Consider the following 16,082-nt stretch of genomic DNA (forward strand, 5'->3'; position numbering starts at 1 on the left):
AAAAAAACCCTTCTCCATGTTTCAGCTGCTTTGGTATTTATCTCTTTTTCAAAAATTATATTTAAAATTATTTTTGTTGTTTTAAAATTCTTTTACATTCTATTGTTACCAGTTTATTATTGGATTTATTGGGTTTGTTTTTATTATGTATGTTGCCCTGAGAGCTTTTCAATTCAATTTTTGTTCACAAATTGAACAAATAAAAATAATAATGATACAGGTGCTCTCTCGGGACATCCTGAGCAAATTCATTCTCTCAGTGTGATCCTTATGTAGTTTAAACAGCACCATCCACACACAAGAGAGGCAAGGTTTGCAGAAGTATCAAAAATCTTTAGAGGGAAAACCCCTAAGGGAAGAAGGAAATGCAAAACAGGCCAGTGAGGACTGGACATGCTCACTGGCTTTTGGTGGGGAAAGCTGAAAATTGGGTGTGGTGAGGCGGAGAAATGGAATAGAGTATTCTGGAATAGGCTGGCTGACTGCAATCCTGAACAGTGGCACTGCACTGCAGTGTTTTGTTCCTAGTCCACTTTGTAGCAAACCTGATTCTCATATTTACTTATTGTCACCTCTTTGATCCTTTCCCTGAAAGGTATTGAAATGGAAATTGTCAACAGCTGTGAAGACAACAATGGAGGTTGTTTTCACCACTGTGAGCACTCCACCAATGGACCAGTCTGCTCTTGTAACCAAGGTTACCTCTTGGATTCAGATGGAAAGACATGCAAAGGTGAAGTATGGTTAAATATATACCTCTTTGAAGGAGACAGTGGCCTTATCTACACTACAACCTTACATGGAAAAACCAGTACGCAAAGACTAATAGATCATCTGTCCCCAAAACCAGGGACCCTCTTTTGTCATTATAATTCTTAGCCTTTCACTTGATGTGTATAATGTTAAAAGAATAACATGTATTTAAGACGAAAGAATTGAGAATAATACACACACACACAGCCAAAACAGACATTACTTTAAAAGTGTGTCTAGCAGCAATGCCTTTTTTAAATTATTTTTATTCTAGAGTAGATGCATGAGAGCTGATCTAGATCTTCAAGCCCCTGACTCCCCATGCAAGGATCCAGAATAATGCTAGAGTAAAAAATGAGGGGTGGGGTGAGAAATAGCTGCTAGACACAGATTCAAAGCAGTGTCTGCTTTGGCCTGCATGTGCATGTGTGAATTACTCCTCTCAGTTCTCCTGTCTTAAATAAGGAAGACATGACTAAACACTAGAGGGTATCGAGTCCACCTTAGTAGCTACTGAACTGATCTTTTCCCTGGAGATTGCAATTAGCCTCTCTTTGTCAAATTAGGTGTGCTATATGCAGTCGCAAGTGTTTGAATATCAAACTTCCTGAATTGTGTTGTTTTTTTTTAAGGAATGCGGACTCCAGTTTCAAAAGGAAAAGGGAGGACACAGTGGACAACTGCAGAACACTCTCTGCCCACAGCTTATAGCCTTGCAGGCACTCTCTCCAAGTGCTTTTCTCCTCACCAAGTTCTGATAACGGAAGTGATAATTCGCTGACTTTTGTGGGCTAGATGAAGGCATGCCAGAAGGCCGCTACTGTCTCCTTCACATCCCTTCTCACAGTTCCTCTCCAAATGGCTCATTTCCCTCTCAATTTCTCCTCACCAAAAATCCCCTCGGACTCTTCTCAGTCTCCTGTGGCTGTTTTCTCCCAGCAATTCTGAGAGGAGGAGAAAATACACATCTTCCCTGGGGCCTACACTTACAGAGTTAAAGCACTTTAATTTTCATGACTGCCCTCAAAGAATCCTGGGAATTTTCCTTTGGAGAGATCTTGCCCCATGCTTCTCACTCTGGAAGTACCTCAGGCCCTTTTTAGTGTTCCTGTTTGGCCCAGCCCATAGAGATAGAGTACAATGGCTGCAAGGCTGTAAGCTGTGGGCAGAGAGGGTTCTGCACTTGTCCACTGTGTTGGACTCGATGGTTTTATAGGCCCCTTCCAACCCTACTATTCTATGACTATTATATGAATGCCTAAACAAGAGTGGAGTGTCTCCAGATTAATAGGGCACTATGGCAAAGTTAATTGACCAGATGGAAATGAGGAAAAGAGCTTGATAACGGCCTGGAGCCTGAGACTCCCTGCCTAAATAATACAATATATATTTACCACATTTCTACCTTGCCGTTCAGGGCAGTGTATATGGTGGTATGGGACAGCCAGAAGATTGGGGAGATGCCAACTTAGGTTCACTGCAATCATGTGAGATATGTTAGGCTGAAAATATATATATATATATATATATATATATATATATACACATACATACACACACACACACACACACATACATACACACACACACATACACACACACATACACACACATCAGCCTAACATATATATAATAATCTATCAGCCTATATATCTAATCTATATATATGTAGTGTGTGTGGGCATGTAAATGTATACATACAGACTCACCACTTTTTGGCCCAAAGGCATCCCAAGATGTAAACAACATGTTAGTACAACAAAAGATAAAATGAAATGCAGTAAATCAATCATCAATCAAAACAGTGCTTTAAGACCACAAAACCACAACCATAGACAAGAGTAACAAAGCCTTCCCAAGCGAAAGGATTATAGTAGGGTTAAGCACTACTTTGCCCACAGATCACGTGCAGCCACCCTCCAAAATTATGTATTTTCTTTTTAATGAAAAAATGGTGTCCGTAGCTGCTACGGAGCGCCAAAAGGGTAAAAAAATCTAAATTTAACCTTTATAGCACTCTGTAGCACTATGGAGTGGTTTGCAAACTGGTGTTCTTTCCCTGATTAAAGAGTGCTCTCACAGCCCTACATCACACACACATTTAAGGGCTCAAAGTGTCCCAGTGCACCTCATGGCTGAGGAGGGATTTGAACCCAGGTCCCTCTGGTCCAAGTCTAACAGTCTCTTCACTCTACTTTGTTTTTCAGACAAGCTGAAAGGCAAGCTAAACACAGAGGATATAGATGTAGGTATTGATCCCTTTGGGGTTTTTTTTAGAAATTGGTAATCAGTGATGGCATGGCCCACTTTGTAATTGCTAGGGTTTTTTTTCCGCAGTTCTTCTGTATTACCTCACTGTCACACAGGTAAGCTAGCCCAAGGTAGGAGACCCATAGACCAGCCACATCTTTAGCAGACAAAGCAGCAAACTTGCTGCTGAAAGCTTTATGTTACATTCAAAGCAGTAAAAGAGCCAGAACAGGCAGTGTGAGTATAGCATTCTGAGTTCAAGTCACTTCCTATACAGTAGTTCAGTCAACACTTGTTAAAGAGCGACTAGTTGTCTGAATCCATCCATGGCTGATTTTGGTGAGAAAAGATGATAAGTGAAACAAACATTATTATTCATTTGTTTGTTTGTTTCTACAACATTATCAGTGTGCACAGCACTTGGGAAATCCTATTTGAAAAGCAGCATAGGTATTAACAAATAATCAGAATAAACATAATAATTTACAAGTATAGGAGCATCGGTCTCTGTCCTGAGGAGCTTACAGTCTCCACCCAGGGAAGTTAAAATCCCATTACGCAAAGGAGGAAGGAATTTCCTAACTGATAGTTTTTAGCAGTGATTAAAAAGAGAACCAGGATCTTCAAGTATGACCTGAAATATTGTCTGCTAGCCTTTTTGTGATTCTTGCAGAAAAAGCAACATTGCTGGTTCCTATAACCTGCATTAATCAATGTCACTCTGGCCTCTAACCTCAGTTGATGGATTACACTTACCCTCCCCTTCCTTGTGTTGACTATATCCCCTAATAACGTTAGCACCTTTTCCAAGGTTAATTGCCACACTGACCTTTCTCTTCTCTTGTTGCTTCCTTCGAGAAATTTTGCAGACTCAGCATTGACCAATCATCTTTCAAATAGCCAATCATCTCAGTTCAACCTGCACTTCAGGGTTGTTCTTTGTTTGTTTGTTTCTTGCTTTTTTTCATCTTCAATGGGTCAGCAGTTTTAGGGTGCATGCAATTCCAGCTCCAGCAAAGGCACAAAAGGTGGTGGTTACTGAGTTGTCAAAAATTTGCTTTACTTTAAAAAGAAGAAGGTATCATCACCTTTAAAAAGTAACATTTTCATCTGAGATGATTTTGCTGAAAGCATTTCACAGGTGCCTTTACATTCTATCTGATAATTTGGAGAGAGGATTTTTACAGGAGAAATTGTCGAAATAATTAATGCGGTGGCTTAGTGGTTAAGACACTGAACTGCAGACCAGAAGGTTGGCAGGACAGCAGTTCGAGACCCGGGTGCCATGTGATGGAGTGAGCTCCCATCTTCAGTCCCAGCTCCTGCCAACCTAGCAGTTCGAAAGCAAGAAATTGCAAGTAGATAAATAGGTACCACTTCGGCGGGAAAGGTAACAGCGTTCCATGCACCTCGGTGTTCAGTCATGCCGGCAACATGACCACGGAAGCATCTTCGGACAGCGCTGGCTCTTCGGCTTAGAAATGGAGATGAGCACCACACCCTAGAGTCAGACACGACTGGTTGGGGACACCTTTACCTTTTTACCTTTATAGCAACATGAATTCTATTGCAGTGCCTGCTCCTAGTAATATAATGATAATACTAGGCTTTTACATAAGAGTTTAGAGTATTAAAACTGTTTCACAAATATTATCTTTGTATTCCTTATAACAGTCTTAGAAGAAAGGTCAGTAGTATAGTGGATACAATACTAGGCTTAAAGCAAGGAGATTTAGGTTTAGCCACGGAGCTTACTGGGTGACCTTTCTTTGTCCCAATTCTCTCAGCCTATTTTCCTTCACAGCAGATTAGGGTTGGAATCATGCTCCAGAGGGTAGGACCCAAACCAAACAGTTCAAATTACAAGAGAGGGGATTTCAACTAAACACTAGGAAAAATTTCCTGATGGCGTGACCTCTTCAACCGTGGAACCGACTGTCTTGGAAGATGGTGGACTCTCCTTCATTAGAGGAAGCTTGATGGCCACCTGTTAGGGATGCTGTAGCAACAGATTTCTTTCATCTCTTTCAGGGAGTTGGACTAGATTACCTTTGCGGTTCCTTCCAAGTCTTTGGTTCTGTGGATGTTGCCTTGGTCTCCTTGGAGGATGAATGGGATAAAATATAATATCTTTATTAACTTCATTGTGCAGATAAGGGTTTGAGGGTGAGAGATATAAGGGTTCTGTAGTTGAATCAAATTGTTGAATTATGGAAGAAGTTAGATGAGAACCAGGGACTTTCTCGTTAAAGGTTCACTTTCTTATACATACCGAAGCGATCTTTAAGACCAGCAGAGGAGGCCTTGCTGGTCATTCCAAAATGAACGGAATGTTGCTGTGAAATACCCAGATAGCAGGCCTTCTTTGTAGCAGCACCCACCATCTGGAAAACCCTTCCTTCTGTAGTTCGGGAGGCAGAAAACATGACATCTTTCAAACACCTCCTGAAAACACACTTGTTCACCTAGGCTTTCCCTGGGATGTTAGTAAATTAATTATGCTCCTCCAGTTTACTGCTCCTTGATTTTACTATAGTTGGAAGTGTTTTTAATGCTGTGTTTTAATGTTGTATTTTTAATATTATATTGTGAACTGCTGAGATATTATATTCAGCAGTATATAAATGCCACAAATAAATAAATTCTTAGCCACTACACAAGTTCTCACTACCTCCATAATGAAAGAGGAGTACTGCCAAAATTATAACTACAGTCAAAAATCATCATCCACTAGAGACATTCTCGAAACAGCCCTCTTAGGCCTCATCTGTTTTGTCTTAAGTTTTCTATTCTTTTTTGCTTTAGTTTATTCATTGTGGTTTTACAGAACTTTTTTGTTCTCACTGTAGACTTGGATGAATGTGAGACTGGAGATGCCTGCTGTTCACAGTTCTGCATCAACTACGTCGGAGGCTATGAGTGCAGCTGCAAGGCAGGGTTCCAGCTTCATATGGATGGGTGCGGGTGTGATGGTAAATATTTAAGGTTATCGAGCACTGAGCAGGGCACCCAGAAGGCCTCTTGCAGAGACATGGAACAGACGTTTCACAGAGATTTGCTTTTCAGTGTTTTGTCACCTCTGGTATCAAAACAGTGTTAATGTCATTTTCTCATTCATGCATACACCTTCAGGAGAACTAAGGAAACTGCTAGTGGCAAGTTAAAAGGCAGCAATGGTCTTGTGCAGACGTAACACTCCCTAATCTCCTAATCACAGTTGGTAGACTAGGAGTGGCTCTCAGGTTTCTCCTCCCTTCCCTCCTTCCCTACTGTATGCATATTTCCCCTCCATGCTCTCATTTTCAGAGCTAACCATGGTGCAGCCTACTTAGCTTGAAACCACAGTTTGAAGTGCAGGTGTAATGCTAACCATGGTTAGTTCCAAAAATGAAAGAGAGGGAAGAAATTTTCATGTGAGAGGATAAGGGTCAACGAAGGAACACAGAAGCTCACAGGGTGCTCCTAGTGTCCTATCTAAGTGAGCAGGAAAGGTGAAAAGAGGAGACTAGGAAAATGCACAAAGGATTAATGACTGGGAAAGGAGTAGAGTAAAAGAGCAAAGTCTCCTTGTGAAATGAAAATGGATGCTGCAGTGTTGATCCTGGTTTGGGTTGGAAAGTAGCCATGGTACCACTGTTCCTCCCAGTAGGTCATCAAGGGAGTCCATGTGATTCCCAGTGGCAATGACAACATTTGCCCAGGCTATTCAATCTGTACAGATAGGTTCCCAAAGTTGCACAGGTATCTAACAGGCCAAACCTATCTGGTGGACGTCAAGCTCAAAAGGCTGTTCCACCTTGGGAAAGCAATTCCGCGTAGGCAGTTCAGGGACCAATCTTGGCTTTTTCCCCTTTGCACTAGCAAGCACTAATTACATTACACTAATGTTGGTTTATGCTAGCTCAGTGTCATTAGTATTGGGGTTGTGCCACCATTGGATACTATCCAAAGATTGTGAACTTCAGAAGGTGAGAAGCACATATTTTAAATAGATAATAATCTATGTCCCAATAATTAGCGTAATCAAAATAGATAATCGGTTTGAAGTTCTGAACCAACATTCAGTCCAGTTTTCTTCTTAATTCAGATTGGTTTGTGTATCCCTGGTTTAATGTCCTTATTTCATATCCTAGATGTAGATGAGTGCCTTGCTGACACAGATGGCTGTGACCAACATTGCATTAATTCTTTGGGTTCTTATGAATGCATGTGTGAGGAAGGATACAGGCTCAGCAGTGCCAACAGACAGTCTTGCATCTGTAAGTGATTCCACATGGTTATGACATCTACCTGAATGAAAACTGTTGCTGTCCAGGATTTGGACAGTTGTAATGTCCAAAGTTGTAATGCTTTCATATATTCAAAGCGAGACATCAGAATACCATATAATCTTGAAAAATTAAGTCCCTTTGAATTGTTGAATTGTGTCACTTTCATTTCCAACTAATCTGATGTTGCTTAAATCCACATTATATTGAGAAGCTAAAATCATGCTAAAATTCCCACAGGAGTCCACAACCTTTTTGTTGAGAACTTTTGGAATTTTGAGGGAGTGTCAAGGGTACTTTCACAGAATGGCTGCCATGGGTGGGGCTTGTCCATTCATAAAATGGCTACGATGGTGAGCATGGCCAGGCATTAAACACTCATTTCCCAGAGGGCAAACTGGTGAGACTTAAAAAATGTAACTTGGCCAAGAACCTGAGTGCAAGACAGAGGCAGGGTGTGAGCTCCGAAACAGAAAGCCACTTAAAAAAAACAACGAAATAAAGATGGCAGTGGAGGGCAACATTTCTCTTTGTAGTGTGGAAGCCTCCCATATGTTTTTTAATTTAAAAAAAAAACCTTAAACAAATACAAATCAGGAGGAACAAAAAGCCAGGTGGTCACCCAAGAGAGGTTTCTGCAGGCACATTGGTGCCCATGGGCACCACGTTGAAGACCCCAGGGGTAGATTTTTAATGTGAAGCTAAAAAGTTTATTTTAAAATGTTGAAAATGATCCATGGCCCCTTCATGGATCACTGCCTTGTTGTGGCGAAGGGGCTTGCGTAAATCAGTGAAGCCATAAGCTATGCCGTGCAGGGCCACCCAAGACAGATAGGTCATGGTGGAGAGTTCTGACAAAATGTGGTCCACTAGAGAAGGAAATGGCAACCCACTCCAGTATACTTGCCAAGAAAACCCCATGGAACGTATCACAAGGCTAAAAGAGATGACGCCGGAAGATGAGCCCCTCAGGTCGGAAGGTGTCCAATATACTACTGGGGAAGAGCAGAGGCAATTTCCAAGTAGCAGCAGAAAGAGTGAAGCGGCTGGGCCAAAGCCAAAAGGACACTCAGCTGTGGATGTGTCTGGTGGTGAAAGAAAAGTCCGATGCTGTAAAGAACAATATTGTTTAGGAACCTGGAATGTCAGATCAATGAATCAAGGTAAGCTGGAGGTGGTCAAACATGAGATGGCAAGATTGAACATCGACATCTTGGGAATCAGCGAACTAAAATGGACAAGCATGGGCGAATTTAGTCCAGGTGACCATTATATCTACTACTGTGGGCAAGAATCCCTTAGAAGAAATGGAGTAGCACTCATAGTCAACAAAAGGGTGGGAAAAGCAGTACTGGGGTACAATCTCAAAAACTATAGAATGATCTCAGTATGAATCCAAGGCAAACCATTCAACATCACAGTAATTCAAGTCTCTGCCCGAACCATTGATGCCGAAGAAGCTGAGGTTGATCGGTTCTTATGAAGACCTACAACACCTTCTAGAACTAACACCAAAAAAATATGTCCTCTTCCTCATAGGGGATTGGAATGCTAAAGTAGGAAGTCAAGAAATCACCGGGATAACAGGCAAGCATGGCCTTGGTGTACAAAATGAAGCAGGACAAAGGCTAATAGAGTTTTGCCAAGAGAACACGCTGATCATAGCAAACACTCTTTTCCATCAGCACAAGAGGCGACTCTACACATGGACATCACCAGATGGTCAATATCAAAATCAGATTGATTATGTCCTTTGCAGCCAAAGATGGAGAAGCTCTATACAGTCAGTCAAAACAAGACCTGGAGCTGACTGTGGCTCAGATCATGAGCTTCTTCTTGCAAAATTTCGGCTTAAATTGAAGAACATAGGGAAAACCACTAAACCATTCAGGTATGACCTCAATCATATCCCTTATGAATATACAGTGGAGGTGAGGAATAGATTTCAGGGATTCGACCTGATAGACAGAGTGCCTGAGGAACTATGGACGGAGGTCCGTAACATTGTTCAGGAAGCAGCAACGAAATCCATCCCAAAGAAAAAGAAATGCAAGAAAGCCAAGTGGCTGTCTGATAAGGCTTTACAAGTAGCTGAGGAAAGAAGGGAAGCGAAAAGCAAGGGAGAAAGGGGAAGATATATCCAAATGAATGCAGAGTTCCAGAGAATAGCAAGGAGAGACAAGAAGGCCTTCTTAAATGAACGATGCAAAGAAATCGAGGAAAACAATAGAATGGGAAAGACTAGAGATCTCAAGGGAACGTTTTGTGCGAAGACGGGCATGATAGAAGGTAGGGATCTAACAGAAGCAGATGAGATTAAGAAGAGGTGGAAAGAATACACAGAAGAACTATACAGGAAAGATCTTAATGTCCCTGATAGCCATGATAGTGCGGTCACTGAACTTGAGCCAGACATCCTAGACAGTGATGTCAAGTGGACCTTAGGAAGCATTACTAACAACAAAGCTAGTGGAGATGACAGTATTCCAGCTGAGCTATTTAAGATCCTAAAAGATGATGCTGTTAAAGTGCTGCACTCAATATGCCAACACATTTGGAATACTCAACAATGGCCACAAGACTGGAAAAGGTCAGTTTACATTCCAATTCCAAAGAAGGGCAATACCAAAGAGTGTTCAAACTACCATACAGTTGCGCTCATTTCATATGACAGCAAAGTGATGCTCAAAATCCTACAAGCTAGGCTTCAGCAGCATGTGAGCCGAGAACTTCTGGAAGTACAAGCGGGGTTTCGAAGAGGCAGAGGAACTAGAGATCAAATTGCCAACATTCGCTGGATCATGGAGAAAGCAAGAGAATTCCAGAAAACGTCTATTTCTGCTTCATTGACTACGCTAAAGCCTTTGATTGTGTGGATCACAACAAACTCTGGCCAATTCTTAAAGAGAAGGGAGTACCAGACCACCTTACCTGTCTCCTGAGAAACCTGTACGAGGGTCAAGAAGCAACAGTAAGAACCGCACATGGAACAACCGGTTGGTTCAAAACTGGGAAAGGAGTACGACAAGGCTGTATATTGTCGCCCTGCTTATTTAATTTCTATGCAGAGTACATCATGAGAAACGCCGGGTTGGATGAATCACAGGTCGAAATTAAGATTGCTGGGAGAATTATCAACAACCTCAGATACGCAGACGATACCACCCTAATGGCAGAAAGTGAAGAGGATCTAAAGAGCCTCTTGTTGAGGGTGAAAATGGAGAGTGCAAAAGCAGGTTTGAAGCTCAACATTAAAAAAACGAAGATCATGGCATTTGGCCCCATCACTTCCTGGCATATAGAAGGGGAAGAAATGGAAGCAGTGACAGATTTTACTTTCTTGGGAAAAGATCACCACAGACAGTGACTGTAGCCATGAAATTAAAAGACGCTTGCTGCTTGGGAGGAAAGCTATGGCAGACCTAGACAGCATAGTAAGAAGCAGAGACATCACCTTGCCGACAAAGGTCTGTATAATCAAAGCTATGGTTTTCCCAGTAGCAACGTATGGCTCTGAGAGCTGGACTATATGGAAGGCTGAGCGCCGAAGAATTGATGCTTTCGAACTGTGGTGCTTGAGAAGACTCTTATGAGTCCCCTGGACTGCAAGGAGTTCAAATCAGTCCATCCTAAAGGAAATCAACCCTGACTGCTCATTGGAAGGACAGATACTGAAGCTGAAGCTCAAATATTTTGGCCACCTAATGCGAAGAGAAAATTCCCTGGAAAAGACCCTGATGCTGGGAAAGATTGAAGGCAAAAGGAGAAGGGGACGGCAGAGGATGAGATGGCTAAATAGCATCACCGATGCAATGAATATGGACTTGAGCACACTCCGGGAGAGAGCGCAGGACAGGAAGGCCTGGCATGCTATGGTCCATGAGGTCACGAAGAGTCGGTCATGACTGAACAACTGAACAACAACAAAATGTTTATTCTTAATTTCAATTAAATTTGTAAAATTTAAGTTTCAGTGTTAAAATATGGTCTCTCCCTTGATGATGTAAGTCCTTCAAAATCCTTTATCCTTTTAAAAAAATCATGTGATTGTACAGATGCTGGCTCTCAATTTAATTATATGTTTATTTGTACGGATATTCTGCGGTTGGGGTTCAGGGCCAGTACCCCATGCGAGTCACACTGAAACCAGTGGAATGTAAGGCCAATTAAAAACAGCATATTTGAGAAGCATCTTAAAAAAAAAAAAACACCTTATGTTACACTACGCAAATGACAAACAGGTTGCCTAAATTATTTGTTTTTCAGGACACCATAATCAGCCGCTTTAGCAGTGCTAACTGCCTAAACGCCTTCACAGTTTGAGCAGTGATGTGCAAAATCTTACATTGTTCTCATGACAAGCAATTTGGAGGGCACATTCAGCAAATGCACAAAGGCTAAACAAAGCCTATGCTGTGATTTATTTAATTTAATTTATTACATTTCTATACCACCTAGTGGCCAAAGCTCTCTGGGAAGTTTACAAAGATTAAAACCCTAAAAATACATAATATAAAACCAACATAGAAAAATACAGCAATTTTAAAACAATCACCAGTAAATCCCAGGATCCATTAAACAATTTATCATATGTTGTCAAATGCCTGGGAGTAGAGGAAAGTCTTAACTCGGTGCTGAAAAGATGGCAATGTTGGCACAAGGCAGACCTCACTGGGGAGAGTGTTCCATAATCAAGGGGCCACCACTGAGGAGAGAGACAGGACCTATTCACATGTCATGCTAGCCCACAGTGGATGGCAAGTTATGCTGGGTAGGTGGTTATGCAAACAACCTACTGTGCTCCCAACAGACAATCAGGCAAACAAGCTAAACAGAGTAGTTTATTCCCTCCTGTAGTCTTCCCACCCAGCTGGGCAGGTATCCCACCTTCCTTTGCAGGGGAATAGAGATAGCTTGAGAGGAGCCGAGTGGAGGTGGCATTTTTGGCCGCTCTTGTTAAGCATTTCTGTAGGCAATCTACATAACCTGCGCTGGCCTGACAGACAACACACTAACCCACCACAAGTAAAATAACTCTTACTGCAGACTGGGTTCTCAGGCCTGCTTATTTGGGGGAAATAACCCACTGTGGGTGGGAAAAATATCTCACAGACAACATGCTAAGCCATCATGGATTTTTCCGGACAATAAGCCATTATGGGTTAGCGTGTTGTGTGACAAGAGTGATCATTCTGGCAGCTGTTGCACATCATCTGCTAGGTGCAGGAGACCCCAATGTGCAAATAATTTCCAAAACTTAAAAAAAAACTAAGTTAAAACAGCATCAGAATAAAACTATATCTAATATAGGGAAAGTAACTCCATGTTAGAGACAGCTTCATTTCAGGTTTAAAGTTTGTACATGCAGGGTAGTTAGAGACGATCTTTTTACCACACATCTCCACCTGGTGTGTGGTGGAGAGTGATACAAACAACTAAGGTACCCAGGGTGAGATTCCTCATCTGAAGGTAGGTTTTTTTCATCTGGGTTCAATAGTTTGAGATAATTGGCTTTGGTTAATTACTTTTTTTCTTCTTTTCGTTAATGCTCACGCTACCTGTTTATTGATGTAGATTGCAAGGTGGATCAAGCTTTTGATAATAGTCCTATTTAGGCATTAAGAGCTCATGCCATGACGCGAGAGCAGGGATGTGCTAGCCAGGCCTTCCTCCTCCATCGCATCCCCGTCGTCAGGGTTCCAAATTGCGCAGAGAGCCTAGATGAGTACAGCAGACACCCTCCGACACATGGAGGGTGGTTATGCTGGTTGACAGGGATGCTACAGAGAGCATGTGGCCAGCTATCCAAAGTGCTTAGCCCTGTCCCCAAAGTGAGTTCAGCACCTTGGATAGCTCCGTTAGCATTCTGGCTGGTTCTGACTGAAACCCAGAATGGATTCACAGCCCCTCCAAAATCAGAGCCACCAGCCTCCACTGGTTATGTCATTTCTTTACAAAAGAAGAAAGTAGTACTTAAGTTTAAAATGTAAGGATTGTATCTTTGATCTCAGCATTAGATGAAGATGAAGTGGAAGAAGAAGAGCTGGAGGTCTCCAGGCTTCCTGACCTGCGCTTTAGAAGACCACCTCAGCTTCTTCATTTCAGTACCTCACTAGATTCCTTCTATGATGATCAGGAAGAAGATATTCGTGGAGAACTCAGTCTTATGCACAAAGTTGGTGAGGGAAATTTTTTTTTTAACTTTTCACAGTGGGCATGCATAGAAGTGTAATATTTCCATGGGGTGAAGCATAAGCTCCAATAGAAAAGAGAGGTTTTGCTGTGGCATATTTCCATGATGTGAAGAATTGACTCTGTCAGGAAGAAATTCTTTGGAAAGAGAATGAAATGAAGAAGAAGCTGAAACTCGCAAGTTGAGGCCATTGCCTGTTTTGCAATTTCTCACAGCAAAAGAGCAATCCCTGACATTCCTAATGCCTGTATGACAACTAAGGAATAAGTCAAAGCCTGATGATATGTTTGGGGTGCAGTTACTTTAACAGCAAGTGAGTTTATCTAGAAGGAGGGCAGGCAATGCAAATAAAGCACAGGGGGAGAGATGGGGAAATGCAGAAGCTCCTCGACTGTGGAAATCTTGACCAAGGGAGCATAAGGATGGAAACAGGCAGTCACTGGTCCAATTCAGATGTAATGGCAAAGCATGGTTTCCTGCTAGGTGAACCAGCCTGCATGAACCGTGTTTCCCTTGACATCCTAACTCGGGGAACTCTGGTTTGTTTAAATTCTAGTTAGTGAGGAGAGAACAAACCAGGATCAAACCATGGTTTCAGATCCTGGTTTGTTCACTAACTAGAGTTTAAACAAACCAGAGTTCCCCAGGTATGGACACTGCAGTAAACAATGGTTTATTTATAATCATGTCCTCCGTATCACTGTGAACGAAGAGAAAAAAGAGGGAGAGTGTGTGAGCTTGAATCTCATACAAACCATGGATTCCCATATCATCTGAACTGGGCCAGTGGCTGGGAACTGCATGAATTGATGAAAGTTTGAGGTGTGTTATGTGGGGAAGAGAAGAGAGGATGAATTTATGTGAAGGGGTACTGTGAAAGTAGGAAGGGGGAAATGGGTACAGTATACATGGACACACAGACACGCACAAATCTTAGTGGATTTCTCTTTCTTTATACGTTATATTTTGGAACTTACCTCCAACAATTGTGCTCAAGTACAGACTACTGGATTATACATAGTAAGGACCATTTCATGGAGGTAGATCCTGGTGATTCCAGTGTGTGGAAGAAGGGAAGGTTTTGCATCCTCACGCTAAGAACATAAAAAGAGCCATGCTGGATCAGACCAAGGGTCCATCTAGTCTAGCATTCTGTTCACGCAGTGGCCAACCAGCTGCCTGTGAGAAACCCAGAAGTAGGACATGAGTGCAATAGCACTGCTCACTCATGTTTACCACCACACCGGTATACACTGCCATACCAGTATGCTTCTGATACTGGAGGTAGCATATAGCCATCAGGACTAGTAGCCACTGATAGCCTTATCCTCCATGAATTTGTTTAACCCCCTATTAAAACCATCCAAATTGGTGGCCATCACTACATCTTGTGGTAGGAAATTCCATAGTTAGACCATGTGCTGTGTGAAGAAGTACTTCCTTTTATCTGTTCTGAGATAACAGGGAAGATCCCATTGGGCTCTATTGGGAAGATGGGAAGATCCCATTCATGGGAAGATCCCACTGGGCTCTATTGTTATGAGAGAGGGAGAAAAATGACTCCCGATCCATTTTCTCCACATCACGCATAATTCTTTACACCTCTATCATATCTCCCTTCACTCACCTCTTCTCTAACTTAAACAGTCCCAGCTACTGTAACCTTTCCTCATAGGGGAGCTGCTCCAGCCCCTCCATCATTTTACTTGCTCTTTTCTGCACTTTTTCCAATTCTGTAATATCCTTTTTTAAGTGTGGTGACCAGAACTGCACACACTATTCCAAGTGTTATACAACTTGTATAAGGGAAGTATGATATTGACAGTTACATTTTCGAACCCTTTCCTTGTTATGCCTTTTTCACAGCAGCTCCACAATAGATCGACATTTTCATTGAGCTGTCCACTACAACCCCAAGATCTGTTTCTTGGTCAGTCACCGCTAGCTCAGATTCCATCAGTGTATATATGAAGTTGTGTGTTTTTGTCCCATCATGCATCACTTTACATTTGCTTACATTGAACCGTATTTGCCATTTGGATGCCTATTCTCCCAGTTTGGAGAGACCCTTTGGAGCTCTTAGCAGTCCTTTTTTGTTTTAACCACCCTCAATAATTTGATGTCATCAGCAAACATGGCCACCTCACTGCTCACTCCTAATTCCAGATCATTTATGAAACAAGTTGAAAAGCAATGGTCTCAATACAGATCCCTTTGACCCAGTTTGTGTCCCATCTAATTTGCCAAATTGAATTCAGTGAAAACCAAGTCTGCCCCTGTCTGCATAGCCCCATAGTCTGTTTCCAGTCCGTGTCATTTTCACATGTCTTCATTCGTACATCTATTCTGTCCCATTCCTTCATTAGTAAGTTTTTCATATCTGCTCGTTCATAAGTTCATTTGGTCCTGTTTCCACATTAATATTTGTACATGTTTACACATTAATATTTTTTCACATGTATTCATTAGTAAGTGCATTCTGTCCTGTTTCTGCATTATTATTTTATTCTTAAAAATCCACAAGAAAATCCATAATTAAATAGATATTTCTGAATGTATTTTATCACAAAATACGCATTTTGAAATGCATTTCCCCTCAAAGCATGCAATTTAATATG

General features: G+C 41.8%; 1 protein-coding gene across 1 annotated transcript in view; it reads left to right on the plus strand.

Annotated features, from left to right (window-relative positions):
• LOC146351522 (uncharacterized) overlaps window positions 1–16,082 on the plus strand; it is a 328,001-nt gene that overhangs the window by 224,460 nt on the left and 87,459 nt on the right. The window contains exons 10-13 of the mRNA XM_084847469.1: window positions 596–733; window positions 5,853–5,975; window positions 7,137–7,262; window positions 13,283–13,450. Of these exons, the coding sequence (XP_084703595.1) occupies window positions 596–733; window positions 5,853–5,975; window positions 7,137–7,262; window positions 13,283–13,450 (555 nt within the window). The remainder of the gene's footprint in view (window positions 1–595; window positions 734–5,852; window positions 5,976–7,136; window positions 7,263–13,282; window positions 13,451–16,082) is intronic.

Source organism: Heloderma suspectum, chromosome 3, assembly GCF_057233095.1.
Source record: "Heloderma suspectum isolate Gila_16-S chromosome 3, 16-S_ref, whole genome shotgun sequence".
NCBI classification, from domain to species: Eukaryota; Metazoa; Chordata; class Lepidosauria; order Squamata; family Helodermatidae; genus Heloderma; species Heloderma suspectum.